This window comes from Apteryx mantelli, chromosome 6, assembly GCF_036417845.1.
Source record: "Apteryx mantelli isolate bAptMan1 chromosome 6, bAptMan1.hap1, whole genome shotgun sequence".
Lineage (NCBI taxonomy): Eukaryota > Metazoa > Chordata > Aves > Apterygiformes > Apterygidae > Apteryx > Apteryx mantelli.
The window spans coordinates 8,131,620-8,154,409 of NC_089983.1; the positions used below are offsets into that span (position 1 = coordinate 8,131,620).

Consider the following 22,790-nt stretch of genomic DNA (forward strand, 5'->3'; position numbering starts at 1 on the left):
CTGAAAATTGAAAGCGGTGTCTGGCGTTGCTCCGGTTTTCATTGGCTTTGCGTTGTGGCGCTGGATGTCGCAAACGTATTCGTTTCATATATCATCGGGGATTGGGAAAGCACGTGAAAACCTTTCCCCGTTTTCAATATTGTGCGAGTAATGTTCCTATTGAGAAGTAATGGAGTGAAGTTGTCGCTTGTCAGTTCAGTTATTAAGGAGGATGACTCCCGGATCTTTTTCTCATAATAAAATAAATCTGTCAACATCATTACACTCGTGCGTTCTTTCACAATAACGGACCATAATCTAAACATCAAATTCCTATATAACTTTATAAGGCCGCGAAGGAAGCCCTGTGAGCCCCTGCTCCGAAGGCAGTTCCCGCTTTGGAGAATGCCAGGTGGAGGCAATTGAGTTTTTAAACATTGATTCCATTTTCCTTATGCTGTTTTTTTCATTGCATTCAGATAACTTTCCTTCAGCATCAGTCACTCCCCAGTTCTTGAAGTTCAAACTTTCTAGTCATCCGAAAGTAGTGTTTTAACCAAAAAAAAAAAAAAAAAAAAAAATCAGTTAAAATCAATATAATCAAGACAGCATCATCAAATCACATTTGATGTGAGACAGGCCATAACTGAGTATATACAGGTATGTATGGGGTTTCCTTAATGAGAAGCGGGTGGTTCTTTGGACCCGCTGTGAGAGACTTCAGAAACGTGCGCTCTGATCTGTTGGGTCTTTGGACAGTGAAATTGTAACTCCTTAAAACTAAATGCCATTTTAAACAAGCAGGTGGCGAAAGGTCAGAGATGGTGTTTTAGAATTCAAATTTTGGGATACTTGTGTACTTCCATAGATTCCTCCCATCCCTGCTAGATCTATATTACTGTATCAAAATACTTCTTTTTAATTGCTATGGGGGGAGTGAAAAAAAAAAATAGCATCCTCTACGTGAACTGCCATATTTAACGGCATGCAAACTTTCTTCTTGCTCTGCAGTCTCGGAAAGGGAGCGACCCAGACAAAGAGAAGAAGGTCCTGGAGAGCAGAACAGATAGCATTGGAAGCGGTCGTGCAATCCCAATTAAACAGGTATGCCGAAATAGATAGATATTATATTATATTTTTTTATATGTATATATATATCTTTTTTTTGCTTTGCATAGTTGGAGCCCCACCTCGGGCCTTCAGCGCGCTGGTGCTGGGCCTGTGCGCCAGGATTTGTTTGATGTGCTCTGGTGATGAATGTGGAAGTCACTCACTTGACATCAATTAGGAGAGGTTCCTATGTGTATTAAAATAGGATCATTAGAATAAGAAGAGGGAAAATGTGACAACAGGCCTAATGAAGTGCAGTCTGCCGGCCTGCATATGGAGCGCGTTTCTAGGCTGCGCTGGCTTCAAAGCCTGCCTTTGTAGAGAGCGCTTTGATTGGGCCGGTCGCTGCCAGTCGACAGGGGTAAATCAGATCGCTGTACAAGAGCCCCTTGTGATGGCAGAAATAGCCTGATGCGGCCCTAATTTGCTATCGCAGACGGACATCTGAACACAGTTTCAGGCTGGTTTGCAACAACGAGGCAATTAGTTGTGATAATCATAGCCGGTGTGTCAGCTGTGCGCTCTTGTTTGTAATTTGCTAATGAAGGAATTGTAACTTTGATTAGGTTCAGTTTCATTTAGACCTTATTATATAAGAGCACATTTACAGCTGTAATGTGTGGCCTTAATTAAACTTCCTCATTACACAACAGGCCTCGGATTTCGAGGATTTGTTTTGGTCTGTTTTGCTAGCCGCGATGCACTTTCATTAGCCCGGAAGCTGGCTGCTAAATTGTTGCTGCGAGCGCTCCTTTGTAAGGCAAAAGCAATGCTGGGATCCGACGCAAAGCGTCTGGGCGAACGAGATGATTTGCTTTTTCAAATTCAATTACACTGAATTGGGCTGAGCATTTGTATGGGATGCTTCGCAAATAGTCTCTATGACAGTGTTTGCAAGCGCGTACTTGCCTGTGAGCTGCTCTGCTGTAGCTGGCATAAATGCCGGGCAAAAGGAGCTTGTTTTCTTCCTGCATAAGTGGTTCAAGTTTTTTTTTTTTGGCCGCTTTCCTACCTTCCGGTGGGTCGCTTGCCACTTCCTTGGTTGCTTCTCGGTCTTTCCTTGGTACCTGCCTCCTCTTGTCAGGTAGCCCTGGTTCTCCTGTTTTGGGGTTGGGGTTTTTTGTTTGTTTGTTTTTCTAGGGAGGAGGGAGATCAGAGGTGGGGAGAGATGACTTTGAACTCTTAATTCCGTGTAGTGATTTTCTTAAAAGGCTCATAAAAAGACTTTTTTTTTCCACCATCAGAGAGCAAAACTGCCGTCGTCTCTGTGAATCGGTAGTAGATAAATTTTAATCAAACCCACTGTGATTCGGAAGAGCAGTTTGAACCCAGCTAAGCACTGCGTTTGGCGCTGTGTTCAGGGGACGAGACTCCAGGCTGTCAAAACAAGCTGCAGTTTTTTCTCCAGCTTTCGGATGGTATGGGTGGATTAGACTGGCTAGAATTTTTTTTTTTTTTTTTTTTTTTTGGAGAGGAGTAAACAGAAGTGCCTGTGACTGCAAACGCAAGTGGAAAAAATGAGGAATAAACTTTTCGGCATTGATTCGAAGCATATGTACTGCTCTCTTCTACAATTCTGTTGTGTGGAATGAATTTGATTAAAAATGCACCTGTAGAAAGCCTGTCTTGCAATACCTTTCCTAAGCGTAAATGTGTGCTGCCAGGTTGAAATAAAATACCCCCTACAGTCATCCCGAATTGCTACGTTGAAAAATTCTCCTTCCATCCCCTACTTTGCATACTGCAAAATATATATAGTATACGTCCGTCTGTCCTGTTGAGTAAGATCGGTCTTTCAGGAATGTGTACTTCTATTATTCATCCCAGTTGTGGAAATTTCCTTCTGCCAAGTATGAGCAATCCTCAAAAACTATTTGAGAAGGTCTTTAGTTGGCAGCTTTATTCTACTCATTGGGGAGCTGGAAGAGGGGAGGTCAAGTGGCCTGCAGTGTTGTAGGACTGCTGCTATCAGTAGCGTTTTGCACCATACTTGTGCATTAGGAGAATGAATTTTGGAGCTCATAGGGTTTTGGTTTTTTTTAGTTTATAGATAGCTTTCAGTAAAGATCAGAAGACTGTCATCATCTAGCAGTTGAAAGAAGAAAAGATGCAGTAGAAAAAGTACTGTGTTCGATTGAGAAAAGATGCTTCATAAAATAGACAAAAGCCAATAACGTATTTAGGGCTTCTGGCCCAGGGTAAATGCGTGTTGGATGTGGTGAAGCTACTTTTTTTTCTTTTTTTTTCTTTTTCTGGGCATTACTGAATGCTAAGAAGGAGATGGAAGGGAACATGATATTATCCACAGGTCTGCAAGAAGCTTATGGTTTGCAAAATACCCTAGTTTATAGTAGTGAATGTAATTCTCCTATAACTCTTTGCTTAAGAAACGAGGGGGAAGAGAGATATTTATGCTTAGATGTTCCTCCTCTTGTTTTTTTTAAGCATGTTTTCAGTTGACTGCTGCTTTGACCTGCTCACCTACTTTAGTTATTTTTCCTGTGATAAAATGGAAGCAACGTTTATGTTCTATTTTTTTTAACTGGAAACATTTAATTGCAAATGGAAATGCAGCGTGCATTCCTACTGAGAATGTTTCTCTACAGTGTAAAAATATAAACTAGTTTGAAGTGGTCTTTGATTACCAGCTGTGTTGTTTCAAGCTGGCACCCATCTTGCACCACGGGAAAAGGTTCCTGAACATTGAGCGGGGCAAAGCTAGTTGACTACCAGAAAGAGAAATCCATTCTCAGGAAATTCGGTGCAGATTGCAGCATCCACAGTCTTGCTGTGGAAGAGCTATCTCATGATATTGTTTAAAGATTTTTTTTTTTTCTCCTCCTTAGCTTTTCAGCCCCGTTTTCCAATGCTTGTCCTCCTATTAGCCCAAAAGTCACCTTGCTGCTCTCGCCCACGCTGGAACCGAGAGTAACCTCCAGGGCTGGGAAAGGTCCTGTGTCTGCAGGGTCGTTCTCTAAGCCGCTGAGGAGTGTAATGCCTTTGCCGGCTTCATGCACATCCTCTTTTACTATGCCTTCGGGACATCTTTTAAAGCATGTAGTGACTTGGCCTTTTTAATATCTGTTGTCGGTACTTCCTTTGATTCTTTGTAGGTTCTTAGGCTATGTGCATCGCGGTGATGCTTTTTAAGAACTGTTGGCCAGGCTGTGCTGCTGGCGCAAGGCAAAAAGAGCTTTTCTTGCATAAATCCAAAGCTCGTAGATGCAGATCAGTGCGTCAGTGGTGCTGGTTGTGCAGTGGAGCTTATTAGCAGATTTCCCAGGGCGGGAGGGAAAAAACAGCCATAGCAAAGTTAGGGTTGAAACTCTAATACGGTGAATTTGGGGTCCTCGGTTCACTTTACTCCAAATGCTACTTGCAAAAGATAATTAAAAAACAATCTAATAAGAAAAAAAGAAGTCTTACCATCCAGATGTTGAAACCAGTGGTTTGGGTATCCAGTGTATTCCTGCTGTCCATAGGTGACTCTTATCCCCCCTGAAGTCTGCCAAAAATCAGAAACGGTATTTCTCAATGTCAAAAACTGTTTATTGGAGATTGGAAATGTCCTTTTTTGACGACAGCATGTGAGATCTTCTCCGGTGCTAGAGGGCACGCTAAGAGGGAAGGCAGGGTTGATACGAGTCGGGTATGTTTTTGTGGTGGGGAGGGAGCAAGGTTCAAAAAAGGAGGAAAAATGTTCAAAAAATCAGCTTTCTAGGAAGCCTGGAAAGCACGATGAGATGACCGATGGACCTCGACTCCTCATCAGCGACGTAGTTTTCATAGATCAGGTCTGTATTGCTGCTCTCAAACCAGTGTAGCTGTGGTGCTGTATTGCATCAAAGTGGGGTTTTTTGTGTGTATATTTAAAATTCTATTTGTTTATGGGTGGTTTAAACTGGTAGAGGATTTTTTTCCCCCTTATAATTTATAATTCTGTACTACAGCCTTTCTCTGACACAAATACCACCCCTACGGCTAGTAGAGTTAGGCCATCGGTTTTGCAGCGGAGACTTTGGCCTAAGCCGGTTTAGACTGAGAGTTGCATCAGCAGTGCAGAAGCGATCGTAACGTGTCCTGGAGAGCTGTCTGCTCAGGCGTTCAGTGGGTCTTTTGGTCAAGAGAAACTGAATCGTACCCCACTCCTTGATTCCTGTTTTCTCTCCCCAAATTCTGGATAGTTTCGGGGAAATAGGCTCAGGGAACTTGTTAATGGACTCCTGTCCTTGTAAAGAAATACCTTGCTCCTTCATGGCTTTTTCCTTAACTTGACACGCTCTGGTTTGAAAGGGTTAATCTTATTTTCCTCTCCTTTCTAAATGTTAAAAATCACTTTTCACTACAGTGCTAAACACAGTTTTATTAGCCGAAGCCATTTTAAAGCTGTCCTGAACAACCTTCTTGTTCCCAGCAGAAACCCAGCACGCAAGCAATGCCAACTAAGTATGTTTTTAACACATCTGTGCTAACTTTTGCCAAAACCCTCCAAGGTGAGTGAAATTTCGAGAAGTCCAGTTTCTCAGGAAAGTAAAAAAAAAAATCCACTATAAAATGAGAAGCTAGCTTTCCCCTTGCTATTCAGGTGTGTCAGCATGCCTCAAAACTCTGGGCTTTCAGTGTCTTTTGGTAATTGTGAATGCCATAATTTTCCAAAAAGAAAAAAATGACATCCTAAAATGCTAAGATTGTATGTTTAATGTCTTTCAACTTTGGGGAGGTTTTATAAGAGACTGTGCAGAGATTCCTCACTTTTACTTCATTTACGTGTTGCAATCTAACTCCAGAATGACTGGTTTTCACCCTAATTGTTTTTTTCTGCAACCTTGCTCATCATATGCTGTTTTAATTCCCTCTTTTGATCAAACGGAGTCCCAAAGTGTCCAGAACAATACCGGTCCAAAGTTAAAATCCATAAAAAGTTCTGTATTTCTGAGAAAGAAGCGCTTGCACCAGAAATATTCATGCTGTCGTCTTAGTTTTTCCAACGCTACAGTTGAAGCAAAGTTGGGGTGAATGAGCTGCGATAGCTTCTGTTCAAAACCATTTCTTCCAAAAACGAAGACTCATTCCCTGGCTGCCCGAGTGAATTATTTTGAAGTACGTATTAGGCTGTACGTTTCAGGGTGACGCGCTTTCAACCATGTGTTTTGTTGCAATGCTTTGGAAAGATCACTTTTGTTTTCTGCAGTCTTGCTGAATCTTTATCAGTAGGGCATATTCCAATAAAAAGAAAAAAAAAATCACAACAAGAAAAATAAAAGCAAGGAGCTCGGCTCAGCGGTGAGTGGGCTTGTCATGTATTAATTTTTCATTGCTGTGGAGAATTGTACATACATAATCACTTGATTGCAGTGGGAGTTAGCGAGCTCCTATGGTGTCATTTGCATAAATCTTGTTAAGTCAATGGCAGTTAATGAAGTACAAATGAGCCTGGAGAAGGTGACATGCAAATCGTGGGTGGCAGATGGGAGGTCTGTTTTTTGGGATGGCAGCTGTGTGCGCTTTCTTTTTTTTTTTTTTTTTTTCCCCCTCCTTCCCCCCCCCCAGATTAGAGTGTAAATAAATACGTAAGAGCTGGCCTTGACTTTCTGCTTTCAGAGATTCTTGTATTTGGCATTTGCGCTTAATCGCAGATGCTCATATTATTATACAGCTGAACTATGTAACCTTGACTGTTCTTTTACCCAAAATTGTAATGCTGGAGCTTTGGTCAAAATAGATGTTGAGATACCTGAAGCCTTTGCTTACGCTGGGGAAGGCTATGCATCTGGTGCCCCCAAATTCCTGCACAGTTGCTGGGTGCGTCGTCTAGGAATAGCAGACTTCAAGTGTGGCTCAAAAATAAATTTTCTAGCACTTAATATTGTGCTGACGACGTGGTGAAAAATTTGCCGTCCATGACTTGCAAAGGTGAACTTCAGAATCCATTCACTTCTACCGGTTTGCAAATGGCTATATTAATGGAGAAGGCTGAGTATCTCATTCAGGCTTTACTCCGAAAGCTTTTAGGTGATATTTCAAACGACCTTCTTTGCCTACCAGCTTGAGATTTGCTATTTTGTCTCTTTTACTCTGAATTTAGAAAGACAAATATTTTTTAGGTAATGTCTAAGAACAGACGGCAGAACTGTGTAGCTGAAACACTGATTTGATTTTCACAAAGAATCTGTATCCTGCATGCACATGTTGCCGTCTTAAGACGGGTGCAAACTAAATTGAAACTTCAGAATGTACGTCTGAATTTTATAAAAGAAGGTGGCGATAAACTTGGCCAAAAAAAATCATTTCAGAAGCGTTTTCAGTAGAAGTCTAACCTCTTTGCGTGAAAAATGTCACTTCAGTTGCGTAACTTCCAAAAAATTTGAAAAGTTGTGCTGTGGCTTATATTTCCTCATCAGCAAAATTAAAAAAAAAAAAAAAAACTATCAATTTGGGTCCTTCTGAGAACTCTCTGACTTTTTTGTTTTAAGTCTGGCCATTGAATTGTCAGTTTTCAGTCCCTTTCCAAGTGCCGTAATCGTAGAAGAATGCAACAGAAGCAGTTTGTCCAAAAGGTTTCCTATTCAGGGAAAATTCTGTGCTATATTTAAGGCGTACCGAAAAAGCCAAAGCAAGGAGCTTTTTTTTTAATTCAAGTTTTTGCTAGTGAATTCTTTTAATGCATATGTTTTTATATGTATAACTGCGCCCACAAATGCACCAGCTAGAGTTAAAAAAGAAACTGAAGAAGCAACTCAAACACAGCAACTAACAAAAATTAGAGGATTAAATGTAGCTTGCTTATAACGTCGGCTTTGTGGGACTTAGGTCTAGCATTTGCTCTTGGTATGGGTCTGGGGAGAAACTTTTCTGGTCACCGCAAGCAGCCTGTCTCCATCAGCTTGGCCCGACTCCTGCTCTACAGCCTTGCTATGGAGGGTGAGGGGTCTAAGTTGCGTTAGGTGGGGTGGGATCTTCTTAGATCATGAAACTTTTTTTTCCTTCAGTGTTTTGAGGCTTACTCAATACCTTCTGCATTTCTCCCTTAGTTTCTGATCGCTAAATTTCAGGAATTGGCTTTTTTAAAACGATTTAGCCAAAATGAGTGGGGTTATAATTATCTATTCTCTATCACCTTCTTTGCTGTTTGACTTAGATTAAGAAAGAGGTGTTTAAAGCTTCGCTTTTGGAGCTTTTCACGGATTTTGCCCCATGTTATTTCTCTGACCTTGTGTCTGTCTGCCGTTCTGTGCCTCTCGGCCTCCTGTCCCTCCTCTCTTCGGTTCACGGGTCAGTCCGACCTGTGCTGCCTCTTCTTAACTAGTTTCTTTTCCTCTTCCTAACCTCATTTTCCTTTTTTAATTTTTAACTCCAGCTGGCACATTTATGCATGCAGTTACGCGTGTAAGACTCCCGTACGGAATAACAATTTTGTGTAGTCGTGGTCCCTTTCTTCGAACCAGAAAGTAACATCGAATCTGCAATATGTTTTCCTATAAAATAGCAAGAGCTTGTCTACACGGCTGTTAGAGCGTTTCAGCAAGGGTCAATGGTAGGATCTTTGAAAAAGGTTTTGAAAAGAAATTGTGAGCTGCATGTAGTCTGTCAAACCGATTTCCTTAGTCCTTCTCACCAGCAGAAGAGCACCGTAACGCTGCGGGCAAGTGTCAGAGCTGAGACCCACCGTCGTCATCAACAGCAAATGCTTTTTGCAGTAGGTTTCCTGAATGTAAATGTTTACTTTGAGGCTACCACAAGAGGGAACAAATAAGCACCCATCTGAGCATCTACTCTTGCTTAATTCATCCAACTTGACAGGCCATAAAACTGGTCTGACAGGATCGGGACTGATTCAGGACGTTCCGGCTAGAGTGTTAACAGGGACCCGGTGCTGAGCGCTAAGGCTCAGCCTACTATTTCTCCCTTCTGTGTGTGTATAAAATCAAGTTATGTTTTGAGTTAAAAATGACTAATATAGGTAATGACCAAGCACATTTCAAAACAAGGGCAATGGAAAACTTCTGGAGGACCCATGAAACTCTAGGATTTACTTGCCCTAATCATACAAGTATGTGTCTTGTGTAATGTGACTTTCTGAACGAATGTCACCTGCTGAGCTTGGGTCCAGCAGTTCCTGCTTCATTTACAGAGACCCAAACTGTCACTATGCGTCTTCTGCTCTTTGCTGTACTCCAAAGGAGTTCCCCAAACTCCTATTGCTTTAGTTCTTATTTATTCATGCGAAGGGCAGTGGAAACTTCTCCTTCTCTTCGCTTAGCTGAGCTTAAGGTTACTTCTGATTCTCAGGCACTGCTACGAAATGGGCATTTTTGCAATTGCTGTTCATTTGTTGCGGTGTATTAAACAGACTTAGTACCTTCTCTTAGAGCTGGGTCAAGAGCAAGACAACACGTGTTGTTGCCAGACAGTTAAACATTTCTTTCTTCCTTAACTTTCAAGTGTTCCTTGGAGTCTCTGCTGGCTGTACAGCAGGATATTTTAAGCAAGTATATGATTTGTGCAAGGCTTAAAACTTTAGATGGTTAAAGTTTAAATAAAGGAGAGCATAGTTGTATCTAGAAAACTGTATCCTCAGATACACTTATCCTCAAAAAAAATGTAGAGGTGCCCATTTCTTAGACTTTTACTGTAGAGGTTAATTCTTGTGTCATGGTTTATATCTCTTTGGGGAAGGAAAAAAAGATATTAGCCACTGCATTTTGAGAGTATTTTTGAGAGTATTAGTCTTTAGTGGTCAGTGAACTCTTGTATACTGCACAGATGTCAAGAAAATATCACCTAAATGAACTGGTGTGTCACTGCAGTTTTGGATGGATGCGGTTTAAGAAACTGAGCACAGGGTTCAGAATTAGCAGGTTTGTACACACCGTAAAGAATTGTTTTTCAGTTAATCAGAAGATAAATGAAAGCAGACTTGAGTCTGCATGTTCTTAGCAATGGATGGAATTTCTGCCTGAAATTTTGCTGGCCTTTAAATAGGATTCAGGAGGCAAATATCAATATCATGCATCACTCTGCAATCATCTGGGGTGTATGGCTTACCTGCATTTTCTGTGCTGTTTAATTAGGCACTTTGAGCAAAAGAGTTTAGGATTAGGAATAAAACTGCTTCCCCTCGGCTGCTTTGATATAAAAGGAACTGGGAAAATAACTGAGAGATTTGGCTTCTTCATGCAGGTACTTCCTGCAAATTTTTAGTGTTAATGTGGGTGCAATAATAGGAGATCATGGACAAGTAAATGCCAGTAGAAGATAGACCTATAAACAGGACTTATATCTTGATGGGACTGTTTCCTAGTTCAAATAATCCGATTGGATGGAAATTTTTTCCCAGCTCTTCCTTGCTGCAGAAAACCGTGCTGCTGCTTGTTTTAATAAATGCCCTAACTTGTATTGGTACTCCCATATCTGCTTTTTTTTTTTTTTTATTGCAGCTCTTTTCTCAGCAGTGTTTTTTCTGGTCCACTTCTCTTTCTCGATGCGAATTTTTGTTCCACCTTTAGGGATCCTGGCTCCTCTTCCACAAATCTCTCTAATTTTTGCAAACTGTGGAAGAAAGAGTATTTATGGGCAAGTCTTACTTTTGCTGCCACGTCTTCCAAGCTGGCTGCCATCCTTCTGCATCGACTCCATCGAGTCACGTGGCCGGGGATCCAGCATCGGGTCAATCCACCTGTAAGGGACAGGTTGAGCTGACTTGGCCAATAAATCTGAGAGCTGAGACGCCGTTGCGCACATCGGCCTCTAAATAGTTGTCTGCGATGCCGTATTGGTTCCTCTGGAGAGTGGCTTTCCAAAAGTCTGCAGTGCTGCAGCTAACAAGGAACTGGCAAATGACATTGTTTTATTCATTTATATCTAGTGGAAGGTGTAATTTCTTCTGTCACACTACTGTCTAATCACAGTAATCAGGATCTGGATATGCTCGTACAAATACGAGGGTGTGCTTTTTAGCGAAATCCTCTTAGTGCTGAAATCTTCTGTGTAATTCCTCTGCAATTGTTTATAATCAGAGCACACACATTTTGCTGTGTTTTTTAATTAGTTGATTACTACTTTTAAAATGTTTTGTACTCGCTGTGGTTCTGCAAATTGTTAACTGGTAGCTACCAGTATAATTAAATATTTCAGAGCACTTGGCTATGGTTGCATTGAACTGTGAAGAAATAATGTTATATAGCCAATCAAAAAGAGATACTTGTAAACTCATTTAAAGCGTCAGAGTGTGTTAGGACTATCATGGTGATGCTTATTGCAGGAGAAATTAAAGATACAGTTTTGTGCTAAGAGGCAATACAGAAATTAGTTCCTGAATTAGTTGTTAATTGATTTGGTAATTCCCTCGGGTCTGCATGCTCTTTTTTCCTTTTTTGTTGTTGCATTCAGTTAACAGTGACTATTCCCAGTGCACTCGAAATATTTTTTCCAATTAGATCAAATGTGCCCTTACATCAGAGGAATGGCTATAGCTACACGTACCTGCCTGGAATAATGTTTTATTTGATTGTGAATGCTAATTTTTTTGTGTTTTTGTGTGTGTGTGCCTTTTTTTTTTTTTAACTGTTGGTGATTTTCAGATACTGTCCTAAGATGAGCAAGTATTTGAAATGAAGTAACATTAAAAAGTTTCTTCCACTTTCGTGGATTTAATGGGAATCTCCTGTGATTTCAGGAAGCTTGCTTTAATGTAGAACTCTGATTCCAAGCAGTGGAACAAGCCAAATGCACCAGCAGATGTAAATAGCCTTAACTGTTAGGATGCAGAGGGAGGGATGAGGTTTTTCCTCATTCAGGGGAAGGAAAGGAAAAAAACCCTAGCAAAACTGCACATGCTTCTTTTAGAACAAAGTTTCTGTTATTTATAAGTATTTTTTTTCTTCTGATTGGTCTTGTTAAGTTGGAGGCAGGCAGAGATTTGTGTTCTGCTATTAAGGCCAAGACCTGCTATTTTCACATCTTGCTGTTCTCTTCTCAGTGAACATGTGTGAGTTGTTCTGGTACAGCGCTGGGTTGGATGCCCAGCAGAGCTACCACCCTTAAACCTTTCCCTGCCCCAGGCTAAGGTTTGTACCCCTCCGTAAGAGGGAATTGGCCTCTTCTGGCCCTTAGCCAAAAAAGGCTCTGCTGAAGCAAAAATCTGCTCAGCCCTCTAATAGGGACAATTCCCATTTCTCCCTCATCCCTCAAGCGGTCCATCCCCACTAGCCCTCTGCTTCCTCTTGCTTTCTGGGTTTCCCTGTTTTACCTTCTGGAGATGTTCCAGGGTCACAGGAGAAAGCTGGAATTGGGGTATTTAGTGTACAAGGATTGAGCTTCTCCCCCATTTCTCTCAATTGGTCTCTTACTACTGTTTTGAGTCCCTGAAACATTGAGTATTGTGTCTCGTATTGTATAAATTGCCCTTATGTTAGCTTTAAATGCTTGCAAAAATCAGCCTATTGTAATCCCAAAGACCAAGGTGAGCAGCGGGGAGCTGCTCTACAGAAATATATAAAATCAAGTTGTCAAAATTATTTCATCCCTTTCCAATTGATGTTTGTTTGGTAGACTTTTGAGATGATATGCCTTGCTGTAATATTTTTTTCCAAAAATTGAAGCAACACTAGTCTACATCGATGTGCCTATTGCTTTCAAACTTACAAGGAGCTATAAAGAAGGTATTACCAATACATTTTTCAGAAAAATTTGCTTTCTCTCAGTAAGTTTTAGTTGCATGTGACTATGGCCCTAAGAAATTGCAACTGTTGATGAAGCTAGTAGAAACCTCTTTGATTCTCACAGCTGAAACAAGTAGGTGATTTGTGGTAGTCACAAACCGAATTTACCAGTTTAACTTCAGGGTGGCTTGCTCATAACTCTTCTCAGCATAATAATTTGTGTTTCTGGTACAATGCATGTGAGAGGAAATGTAGCATTATAAATTGTACTAAATTTTACTTGATAAATAAATGTATTTAAATTTTATTAGGGTTTTTTTTTGCTTACTTGGGCACAATTTCAAAAATAGTATTCCATTTGTCTGTATGACAACACCTTGAAAATGAACAGGAGGAGAATGTTCTGCCGTTTAAGACAAAGATGGGAGGAATAGCAAGTATCAAACAATTTAAGGAAAAAACGATGGAAATTTTTGTTTTCTTCATGTCGTGATGTTCAACTTAAAGCTGTAAGAGCTCACAGGTTGCTTATGGCCACCAGTTGCAGATGCTGACCTTCTTCCCATCCAAATGTAACATTCTTATTTTTTCCTTTAACAAGATAGGGAAAAATTACGGGGTTTGAGGAGTAGCTAATGGTCCTCCAGCTGACAGATCAGGCGTGATTGTAGCTCTTGCACATTATTAGGATTCAAAAGCAGATATTTCAGCCTTTACTTGGGATAGAGTCTTGATCAGGTTAAGCATCCTTTGAGAGACTGGGCAAACAGTTTGGAAATAGGGAGGAGGAGAGAGCCAGGAAACCTGCCTGCCTCTGTAGAAATGGTGAGGCCAGAGTTTGTCCTTTATTCAAAAATAACACACAAAAAAATACTGACTCTGGATAAAAGGACCAGGTTTTAGGATAAACCAGTTAAGGACCTGTTTCCCAATGCTGCAAGAGGTTCATAAAACAAGGGACAAACAAGTAGGTGAGTCAGGCTCAGGGGAGAGAGGATTTGGTCTTTGAGGCTCTACCATGAACATCCTCGTGTTTTGCCCAGTGACTGATGCCATCAGAGGAGGGGTTCTCCCAAGTTTAGGTGCTTTGCATGCCTACGATGGGGCAGCAGGCAGGACTGGAGCCTGCAGGAGGAGAACAAAGTCCTCTCTCCGGGGAAGCTCAGGAGAATTTCATCCCTTTGGGGTATTCTGGTCCTCTTCAGTGTGCCAGTGTATTGCCAAATCTGCAGCGCTTTTAAAGGAAGCACAGAACATGGCGAAGAGGCATCAGAATAATTTGGGGGAGAGGAGGAGGGAAGGATTGAAAGCAATGGAGGTATAAAAGAGAACATCAATAAAACAGGCCATAATATGACTTTAAAAAATTTATTAGAATTTTCCAGTGCTGAAATTGTGCAATATATCAAGATGGCATCTCCACGTGACATGCTGAGATTGACAGTCGTGAGGTCACTAAGGTATCTTCACTGTTGCCCTTAGGCTAAGGACCGGCCCCCAGCCAAAAGCCGTTGACTAAGACGGCTGTCTAGAGATACTGCTGCAATAGTTTTCTCCATGTTGCGTCTAGAAAATGCTTACAAGAGGCTTTTTTTTTTTTTTTGGAGCCATCTATATCTACTCAGATAATTAAAAAGAACTGCGGAATCACTCAGTGGCATATTGAGTGTGCAGTTTTATAAATGTTGAATGGAAATAATTGACCGTCAGTCATTTTTAGCGGATGAGATCTGGAGATGCCTTCATAGTCGTGATCCCTCCTTGAGACGTAACGGTCGTAAAGAAAGAATTGCAGCAAAGCCTTTCAGGACTGAGTTTTTCTTTCAAAGCCATGCGTGTCCTACGTTGAGTCTTAGTTCGTGGAAGCTCATCCAAGATATCGGTGCAAAAGAAACATTCCTCTTCTGCAGCTATCCCTTCGTTTGGAGGGGACGCTGTGCACGAGAGGTGAGTAGGGATATATCTGCTCAAAGTTTGGTCGCCGGAGCTCTTCTGCGGACGTAAGTGAGGAATTAGGGTGGAGGAGTGACGTCACAAGATGAAGCAGAACGCGTATGACAGCGAGCAGGACTGCCTGATAGACTTTGCTTGACACAATGATTATTAATACGGTGTAAAGGATGTTTTGGGGATTCCACCATATTTGTATGGTTGCCAGCAAAATGTTGACAGTTGCATTGTGGTTAATAAATTCATTTAGATTTATAAGCATTGTTTACAGAACCTGTTCGCCTGCTGAAACTCTAACAGCATCTGTTCCTTCTTACTAATTAACTGCTAATTACGAATGAGCTTTGTGTGTTTGTCAGTATAACTGGCTCATGCATTTTGTAAGGAACATTAACAAATTGATTTACATAGTGGTAAAGCAATCAAAAGAGTAAACTGAACAGCACGCATTTAAAGCCCTTTAGCCTAATTTTTTTGAATGAGGCAAACTTTGGGCATTATAAATATTTCCGTAATTCTTCTGCTACCTTTTTAATTTCGTGGTAATTGTATGTGACTCCAAAACCAAAGTAACAATAGCAAATTAGAAATAGTAACGGGGATGAGGAAGGAATATTGCTCTTTTTTGGTGGGTAGGGGTGTCTATGAAGTGTATGTACTGCAGTGAGTAGAACTGCTTTGATCGATCTTCTGAAATACAAACAGTGGAAGTCGCTGCGCTTCCGTTAAAGTACTGTTTTCTCTGATCTCACTTCTATTCTTCAAAAACCTTCTGACTGCGCTAATTAGCAATATATCTGTAGAGCAGTCTCAGCAGACAGGCCAGATGTTGGCGCTTAAATATTTTTGAATTTAAATGGAATAATTCAGTAGTGCAATTAAAAAAAAAAACCTTAGTTTATTTTGCATGAGTTTAAAAAAAAAAACACAAACAGATAACAGAAAGTTCTATTTAATATAAAGGATCATTCACTTTATAATGAATTTGAGTTGAGTGCTATCATGAGATTATATGGATATAATTCTTTTACAGTTGTCCCAGAGCTGTAAAGCTTGAAATGAGCTTTGTAGTTAGTATTAGGGAGAAGCCTAAAGAAATACAAACACAGTGGCAGGATTTAGTGTTCCTGCATAGTTTAATATAACCATGAGGAATAGATGGAGAGGTTTATATAGAATAAACAAGCTTGATTTGCCAGCCAAACGTGATTGCTTTCTTTTGATAGAATTTCAAATTTAGCGCATGAAACAAACACAGCAGATGTAAAATATTTGGATTTCAGTGAACCATTTTGATACTGCCTTACCAAATCTTAACTGGAAATTAATTCACATTCATTTGGCTAAAAACTGTCATGTGGCTTAAAACCTGTCTACAGGATCGTAAACAAAAGATAAAACTAGATAAAACACAGTTTGAGCTGGATGGAAGTAGGCTAGTGCTTTTTTAGCATTAGGTCCATTTCCATTCAACGCTATTGTTAATGATAGCATTGAAAGTGGAGGCAAACAAATAGCAATCAAATTGATAATCTGTGTTATAAAGCTGAAATGCCCGGAGAGAGAGAGAAGTAATCACACAGGGGATGATGACTGGAGTTGGTGACAAAAATAAAATGAGATGTGACTTGTAAAGATGCAAGTCAGTTAGTATCAACCAAGGAATTGTATTCTGTCCTAGGAAGTTGCATGCTAGACTTGGGTTTTTTTTTTTTTTTTGGTTCTTTCACATTTGCTAGTGGTAGCAAATTTTTGATGAAACACTGGATGCTGTCTTATGCCAGTCTTATGTGTCTGCTTCAAAAAATGCATTTCTATTTTTGTTTGAAGTAACAGTGAAACCAAGGGCAATATGGTAGAATACACTAGGCAGGAAGATTGGGGTTGAACTCAAGCCCAAATTGTTGCCATTTTAACCCAAGTTCAGGATGTATTTCTCCTTTACCTTTTGATGTGTGCTTATGACGTCTCACCAAGATACTTCCCGACCAACGCTTAGTGCCCGGAAGGCGTTTGCCGCTCGGAGCAGGCGGGGGGCTTAGGCTTGCACGCGTAGACCTGGAGGTGGCACATGCTTGCAAGTTCGACTAGGTTTTGTATTTGAGCCGTGAGTGCAAAAAATGGTGGATATACTTTGAGGATAAAAAGCCACCACCTTACAGCGGAAAGGAAATGCCATGAGAAATGATGGGCTCGCCACTGGGGAGGCAGAGCTGGGAGATGTACACGGCCCATCAGAGAAACACATGGATTAGGGGAAGCATCCGCAGCAGTGCCAGAGTGAATCTCATCTCTGTGGCTCTAAAGCCGCATCTGTCTCTGGCCTAAAGAGATTTTGGACTGGCCATCATGGTAATCAGGTGTATGCTAGCGGCAGAGGGATGCGAGTTCTTGTATCAGGTGGCTGCCTTTAAGATTAGAGGGATAATTACAGACAGTTTGGCTAAGCTATGACAGAGCAGCTGTAACTATGTAGGAATCTGCAGTGCGTTCCCCAGGAAAACCCTTGCTGCTGTGCTCCAAGACGCTTGTGCACAGATGTGGCGTGATAATAAGGAAATTATCTCAGGCCTACTACTAAGAGAAAGCTTTTGGACTTCAGGCTGTAAAATTTTCTCTATAAGGAAATAATAAAAGTAAGTGATGTGGGCATTTTGGAAAAACAGAAATGGGTAAGACATGTACAACAGAGAGGTTCTGTAGGTGACAATCTGAGCACCGAGTTCATTTCTTTCCCCTCTATAACTAATATGATTCTTTGTCAGAAAAGAAAAATACCAAGACGTATGATTTGCAGATCGGTTTATAGTACAGTATATCACCCTATTATGAATGACAGTATTTAAATGATTGGGTAGAGAACTGGAGAACCGCTACAAATCAAGTGGCTAGATTAACATCTCATGTTCTCTTCTCCTGTGTGAATATTTCGGGAGGGAAAAATTAAGAAATCTGTGAGTGCGGGAGATATTGGAAAGGAAAATCAATTAAAATAGCCAAGTGCAAGTAGTTGAATTGTTTAGAAATTTGACTGTCTGAAAGTGAGCAATATGACGGAATGAAAGAGCAGAAGTTAATGGAGGTGTGTATTGTGAGTTTGAGATCAAAATCTTTTTTAAAATGTTTTATGACCAAATTAAAACCCCCAAACTATTGCTGGGAGAAAGATACATTGGAAATCCCAGGCTGAAAGCGTACTGAGCCTTGTGAGCAAACTGAGCGAAAGAAGTTGTTATCAGGATGTGAACTGAGTAAGTATAGAAATACATAAGGTTGGTGTGCCTTGAGAAAAACAAATAGGCAGGTGGGATTCTAGAAGGAGTATTTGAGTTAGGTCTCCTGAAGCGTATGGATTTTCAGCACTAGGTCAGGCAGATGAGCTGTGCAAACGCCTTCTGATACAATGCCAGGGCATGTTCAGCCAGCCAGCACTGAAAGGTACTCAACATTTTGAAGGCTGACGTGTCGATTTTGGTTAAGCTAATGACGTAGCAGAGAACTTCTTCAGAGTGCTTTCTGACTCGGCCCTGTGCATGGTGAGCGTTGCTGGCCATTTGTAAGTCATGGGAATACTGTATTTATAGCAGAGAATTGATATGTGCCTCTTCCGCTTGTTAAGTGAGGACGGGGGGAATCAGTGGTACCTCCAGTCCCAACCTCCTGGTTACCGATGGTCTCTCCTCATAGACATCATCTTTCAGTTTTCAGCCTCTGCAGGTTTCTGGAGCCGTCTCCCTTTTTTCGTGTAGAAAAGCCACTCTGAGTTGACATTCAGCAAACAGTTGTGAATTTTGTTGCGTAAACCGGCATTTTATGTGAATAAATTTAATAGATTTTTCTGATTTTGAAAAAAGTGATAGACTTTAAAAGCCTGGTCTACCCTTCCATTCTTAATGCCATAAAAAAAGAAGAGTTTTGTAGGTTTTTTTTTTTTTCCACAAAGGAGACTTCATGTCTAGATCTGTTTTTCTGTTGGCTTAATAGACTTTTTTTTAGGGTTATTTATGTAGGTGCCTAACTAGAAAGAAGTATGTCACCTTCATGAAGTTAAATATGAGCTTTCTTGCCTCTTAGGCAGTCAGCGAACAGCAAAGACCCTGCACTAAAGCAAAACTCTTCATATCATGAAACTCTCCTGAATTTATATGGCTACGTCTCCTTCCAGCTGCTCATGGCTTGGAGGGCACTCTCATGGTTTTCCAGTAGTGTGAGCTGGCATGTTCATCCTGGTTTTGCTGTGTTTGCTGCAACCACCCATCATTCCCAACATGCTTAACAAATGCTTTACTTAAAATTCTTGCTTTTGGGAACCGAAATCTTGGTCCTTTTCATATGCCAACTAAGCAGATAATAGCAAAAAATCCGGGCCCACCTTCATATTCTGCTGGTGGTGCTTTGGTTCCTTTGCAACACCAGAGTCGGAAAGAAACAGCATACCTAGTGCTTGGTCACCACCGCAATTTCCCACTGCTCTTTGTGGGCTGGGGCATATTAGTGGTCAGATATTCCCAAAACTGCGAAGGGAACGTGATACTTGGCTGCGCAATGGTAGTGGCAGAACAGGTTGCTGGCGTTTATGGGGTGCTAGGATTGTAACCTGCTGCTTCTGTAGGTGAAGAGGCGGGCAAAAGCAAGGGGGTTGAAAGTGAGAAAAGAGGTGAAAGGATGCCAATATGATGGATAACAGAATTAGAGGAGCAGAATTCAATTGGAAAGTTATGCTGCTGTGAGAAGGTAAGAATCAAGGGGAAAAAATCTCTATTAAACAGATAGGGGGGAGGAGGACAAATATTGAGCAAAGACTAGGAAGGAGAGAGGAAGCGAGAACAAAAGAAACAGATGACATTTTCAATAACATTAAAAATCTTAAGCACCTTTCCGCGTGGGGCACACCAATCCCTAGAGGCTTCTGGTTCTTTAAGGTGCTGATGTCTTTAAGGATAAAGCAGGGTGATCGATTGCCAGCTCGAAGCAATGCATCGGTGCCTCTGGTGTTCTGCTGCTTCGGCACCTTGTCAATGCCTCTGAGCTGTTTCCAATTGAACAGTCTTAAGAGTTTTCAGTCTATAGATTTCAGTAACAAATGCATTGGAGTTGATGCATGTGAGCTGTCAGAGTGCTGATTTTTCCACTGTAGAAATCTGAAGGCAAAACATCAAAGTCTGTCCACAGCAGTTTGCAGTGGTGTTAAAATAATTGCCTAAAATATGTAAGATGAGAGTTTGATGAATCAGTGGAGAAGGAACCAAGAGATTACATATTAAACAAGATGTCCCCTGGTGCCCCTCTATTTCTGCTGTGTTAATCATAGCTCCCATCAGCTCAACCCTCTCCAAAGCATCTCCAGGCTTTCTACCAGCAGTGTTCCCTAAACCCTCTGCCACTGTGATCTCAAGTTCCCGTAAGCAAAAAAGACAGAAATACATGAATTTATTCATCTTGCCTCCTTTGGGGTAAGAGACGTGCTGCAGCTGGTACAGAGCTATGCATGGGCTAGGTTGTGGGCCACCAATCTGGCAGAAGATGCCAAGCTCTCACTGCCGTCTTTCCCTAAATTAGTGACTTCTAATTTTGATCTCGGTCTTACAGGCAACTACTAAAACGCACAAAACTTGATCTGGCAGTGTCTAACTGACCTACAGTCTTCATAAGGCCATTAGGAAGAGTCCTTCAATAGGTCTTTCTGCTTCTGAAAACTCGCAGTTTTGAAGAGACTCCAGACCGGAGGAGGACTGCCGTCCCCCTTCATAACAGGGGTAGAGCAGAGAGGGCTTGGGGTGCTGTGCGGAGCAAATCCACAGCCTGTACACTGCCTTAAGAGGTCTGGAAGGATGGGGGCAGAAAATGAGCAAGTAAGCTAAATTTATTTTCAGTTTTATTTAATTTTCCATCTTTAGTGTACAAATACTTTCCAGCACCTCACAGATGAGGATTTTGCTTGGTACTATCTGTGAAGAGTTGTCACCATTAAACCAGTTAAAATAGTAAGAAATGAATGCATCTGCCCTTTTTTTTTTCCCTATGATGTGTAGAGAATAATATATTAAAAGAGACCACGGTCTAAATATTTCAGTGATGTGATATATACTACTTATCTGACATACTTATAGTAATTTATTGGTGGTGGTATCTTTGTAACGTTGCTACGCTATAAATGTTGCGCAGCAGTCTGGAGGATCTTGAATGGGTTCCCTTTCGTCCCAGCGATGCAGGTATCTGGTGGTGGTGTTCACCAGAGCTCCAAGTAAAAATGACTTTGTTCTCTGCTATGTTAAATTGGCTGGTTAATTCTGGTGTTATTTACCCTGTAATTCATTAGTTTTACTCTACCATTGGCAGCTGACAGGCTGTAATTTCACGCCTTGCAATAAAAGATGTCTCATAATCTGCTTCATTTAGCAGCAAGAGAATTTAATGAAATTAACTGCAGTCCTAATTATGCCAGTGAATACTAAAGACTGCTATCAAGTTTCCTCAGAAAAGGACAAGGTCCACCTCATGAAGGATTTAGAATGTAATTTCCTGGGAAAAGTTGCAAATGTCTCCTTCTATTGGCCAACAAGGGCCAATTACAAGTGCTGATGTGACTTTAATGCACTAGTTTGTTCTGAGCGTCTCTCACAAGAAATAATAATTTCTTACTTTTGAGCAAGTTTTTAGAGGTTTAGCAATAGCTGACCTGTGAGCACTTGCTATTTTGCTGGTATTTCAAAGAATTCTTTCCTCCTTTTTCTTGTGGTGCCTTGTTGCTAAATGCTAGTCTTTTACAACTGACGAGGTAGTTCAAATACTTCATGTGTGGAGCAAGGATATTGGTCTTTGTGTGTCTACAGCCCAGGGAACATTAGACAGCTTGTTCTGATATCCCGTAATTCATCGGAAGTTCATAGTGAGCTCAACTGCACAGATACAACAATTGAAAAGAAAGAAGAAAAACTCATGAAGAAGCATGCCAGAAGAGAGCCAAAACTGCATGAATGAAGGGGGAAAAAAGCATTTATACAAAGGAGCATGCCTAGGTTTGGGGAATCTTTAAGGCTGTTCTTCACAATTTTGTAGAGTCTTTCTTCTGATGGATGACTCTCCTTTTGTGCATTTTCGTGACTTCATATTGCAAAGGTCTTACTTGATTTGCTGGCAGGGGTCCCTCAATTTCCATTCCAAAATATTGGTCGAGGTATTTGCCAAATATGTGCTAACTGCTTTCTAAGCACTGCCTCACTTGGACAACATGATGTGGAATCTAACCACCATTTTTATGTCTTAAATGATGTTAAATGTAGTTTAATTGGAAAAACTTTTAACTGCAGAGAATTTCCCTATGAATAGCCTTCATAATAACCATCTCGCTATAAAACGCAAAATGCTTTGCTCACAAGGACAACTGTACTATAAAGGTGAAGTGTATTGATCAAATTACCTGAGATAATAAACTTCGGATGAATAACTTCTGTATTGATGAATGGGAGAAGTCTTCCTTTTTGCCTAATATTGTTAGCGTGATGGGGAGGCAATTGAGAGAACAGTATTACAGGATGCGCAGTTGCTTCAGTCATTGTTTATATTTTGAATTTAAATAGCTGTGTGAAACTGGTGGAAAACTGCATAGGATTTTTACTATTTCTGCTCCTTTTTTTTTTTTAAAGCTTTAATTTGTTCAAAATACAATTGTATTCCTTCAGATAAAGAAGTTATATGACTGTATAAAAGTGAATGTGTGTGGGGGAAGAGACTTAGAATGGTTGCTATCTGCAGCAACTTGAAAAAAACAGATTAAAAAAACCCAACAGCAATGAACTTCTCCATACACGTTAGTGCAAACTGAGGTCAAGACGTGTATCAAGAGAGGGAATAGTTTAGGGCCCTGGAAAAGAGGAAGAAATGTGGTGGAAGGGAGCTAGGAAACAAATGAGACATTCTCTCTTCTTTTTTTTTTTTGTAAAGGGTTGCTCAGCACATGCTGTTCATTCACTTTCTGATGAGGAGGGATTTCATGCATTTGTTGCAATTATAAGAAAGAAAAAAGCAAGATGAAGGCGATGCCTTTCATAACTACCTGATTTTTGGATTTGACCGTGATGTCAGGTACCT

At 40.8% G+C, this 22,790-nt stretch overlaps 1 protein-coding gene across 3 annotated transcripts in view; it reads left to right on the forward strand.

The window, feature by feature from the left end:
- AGAP1 (ArfGAP with GTPase domain, ankyrin repeat and PH domain 1) overlaps window positions 1–22,790 on the forward strand; it is a 386,032-nt gene that overhangs the window by 204,229 nt on the left and 159,013 nt on the right. For all 3 annotated transcript variants that reach the window (XM_067298700.1, XM_067298699.1, XM_067298698.1), the window contains one exon: window positions 991–1,083. In XM_067298700.1, coding sequence (XP_067154801.1) covers window positions 991–1,083 — 93 coding nt within the window. The remainder of the gene's footprint in view (window positions 1–990; window positions 1,084–22,790) is intronic.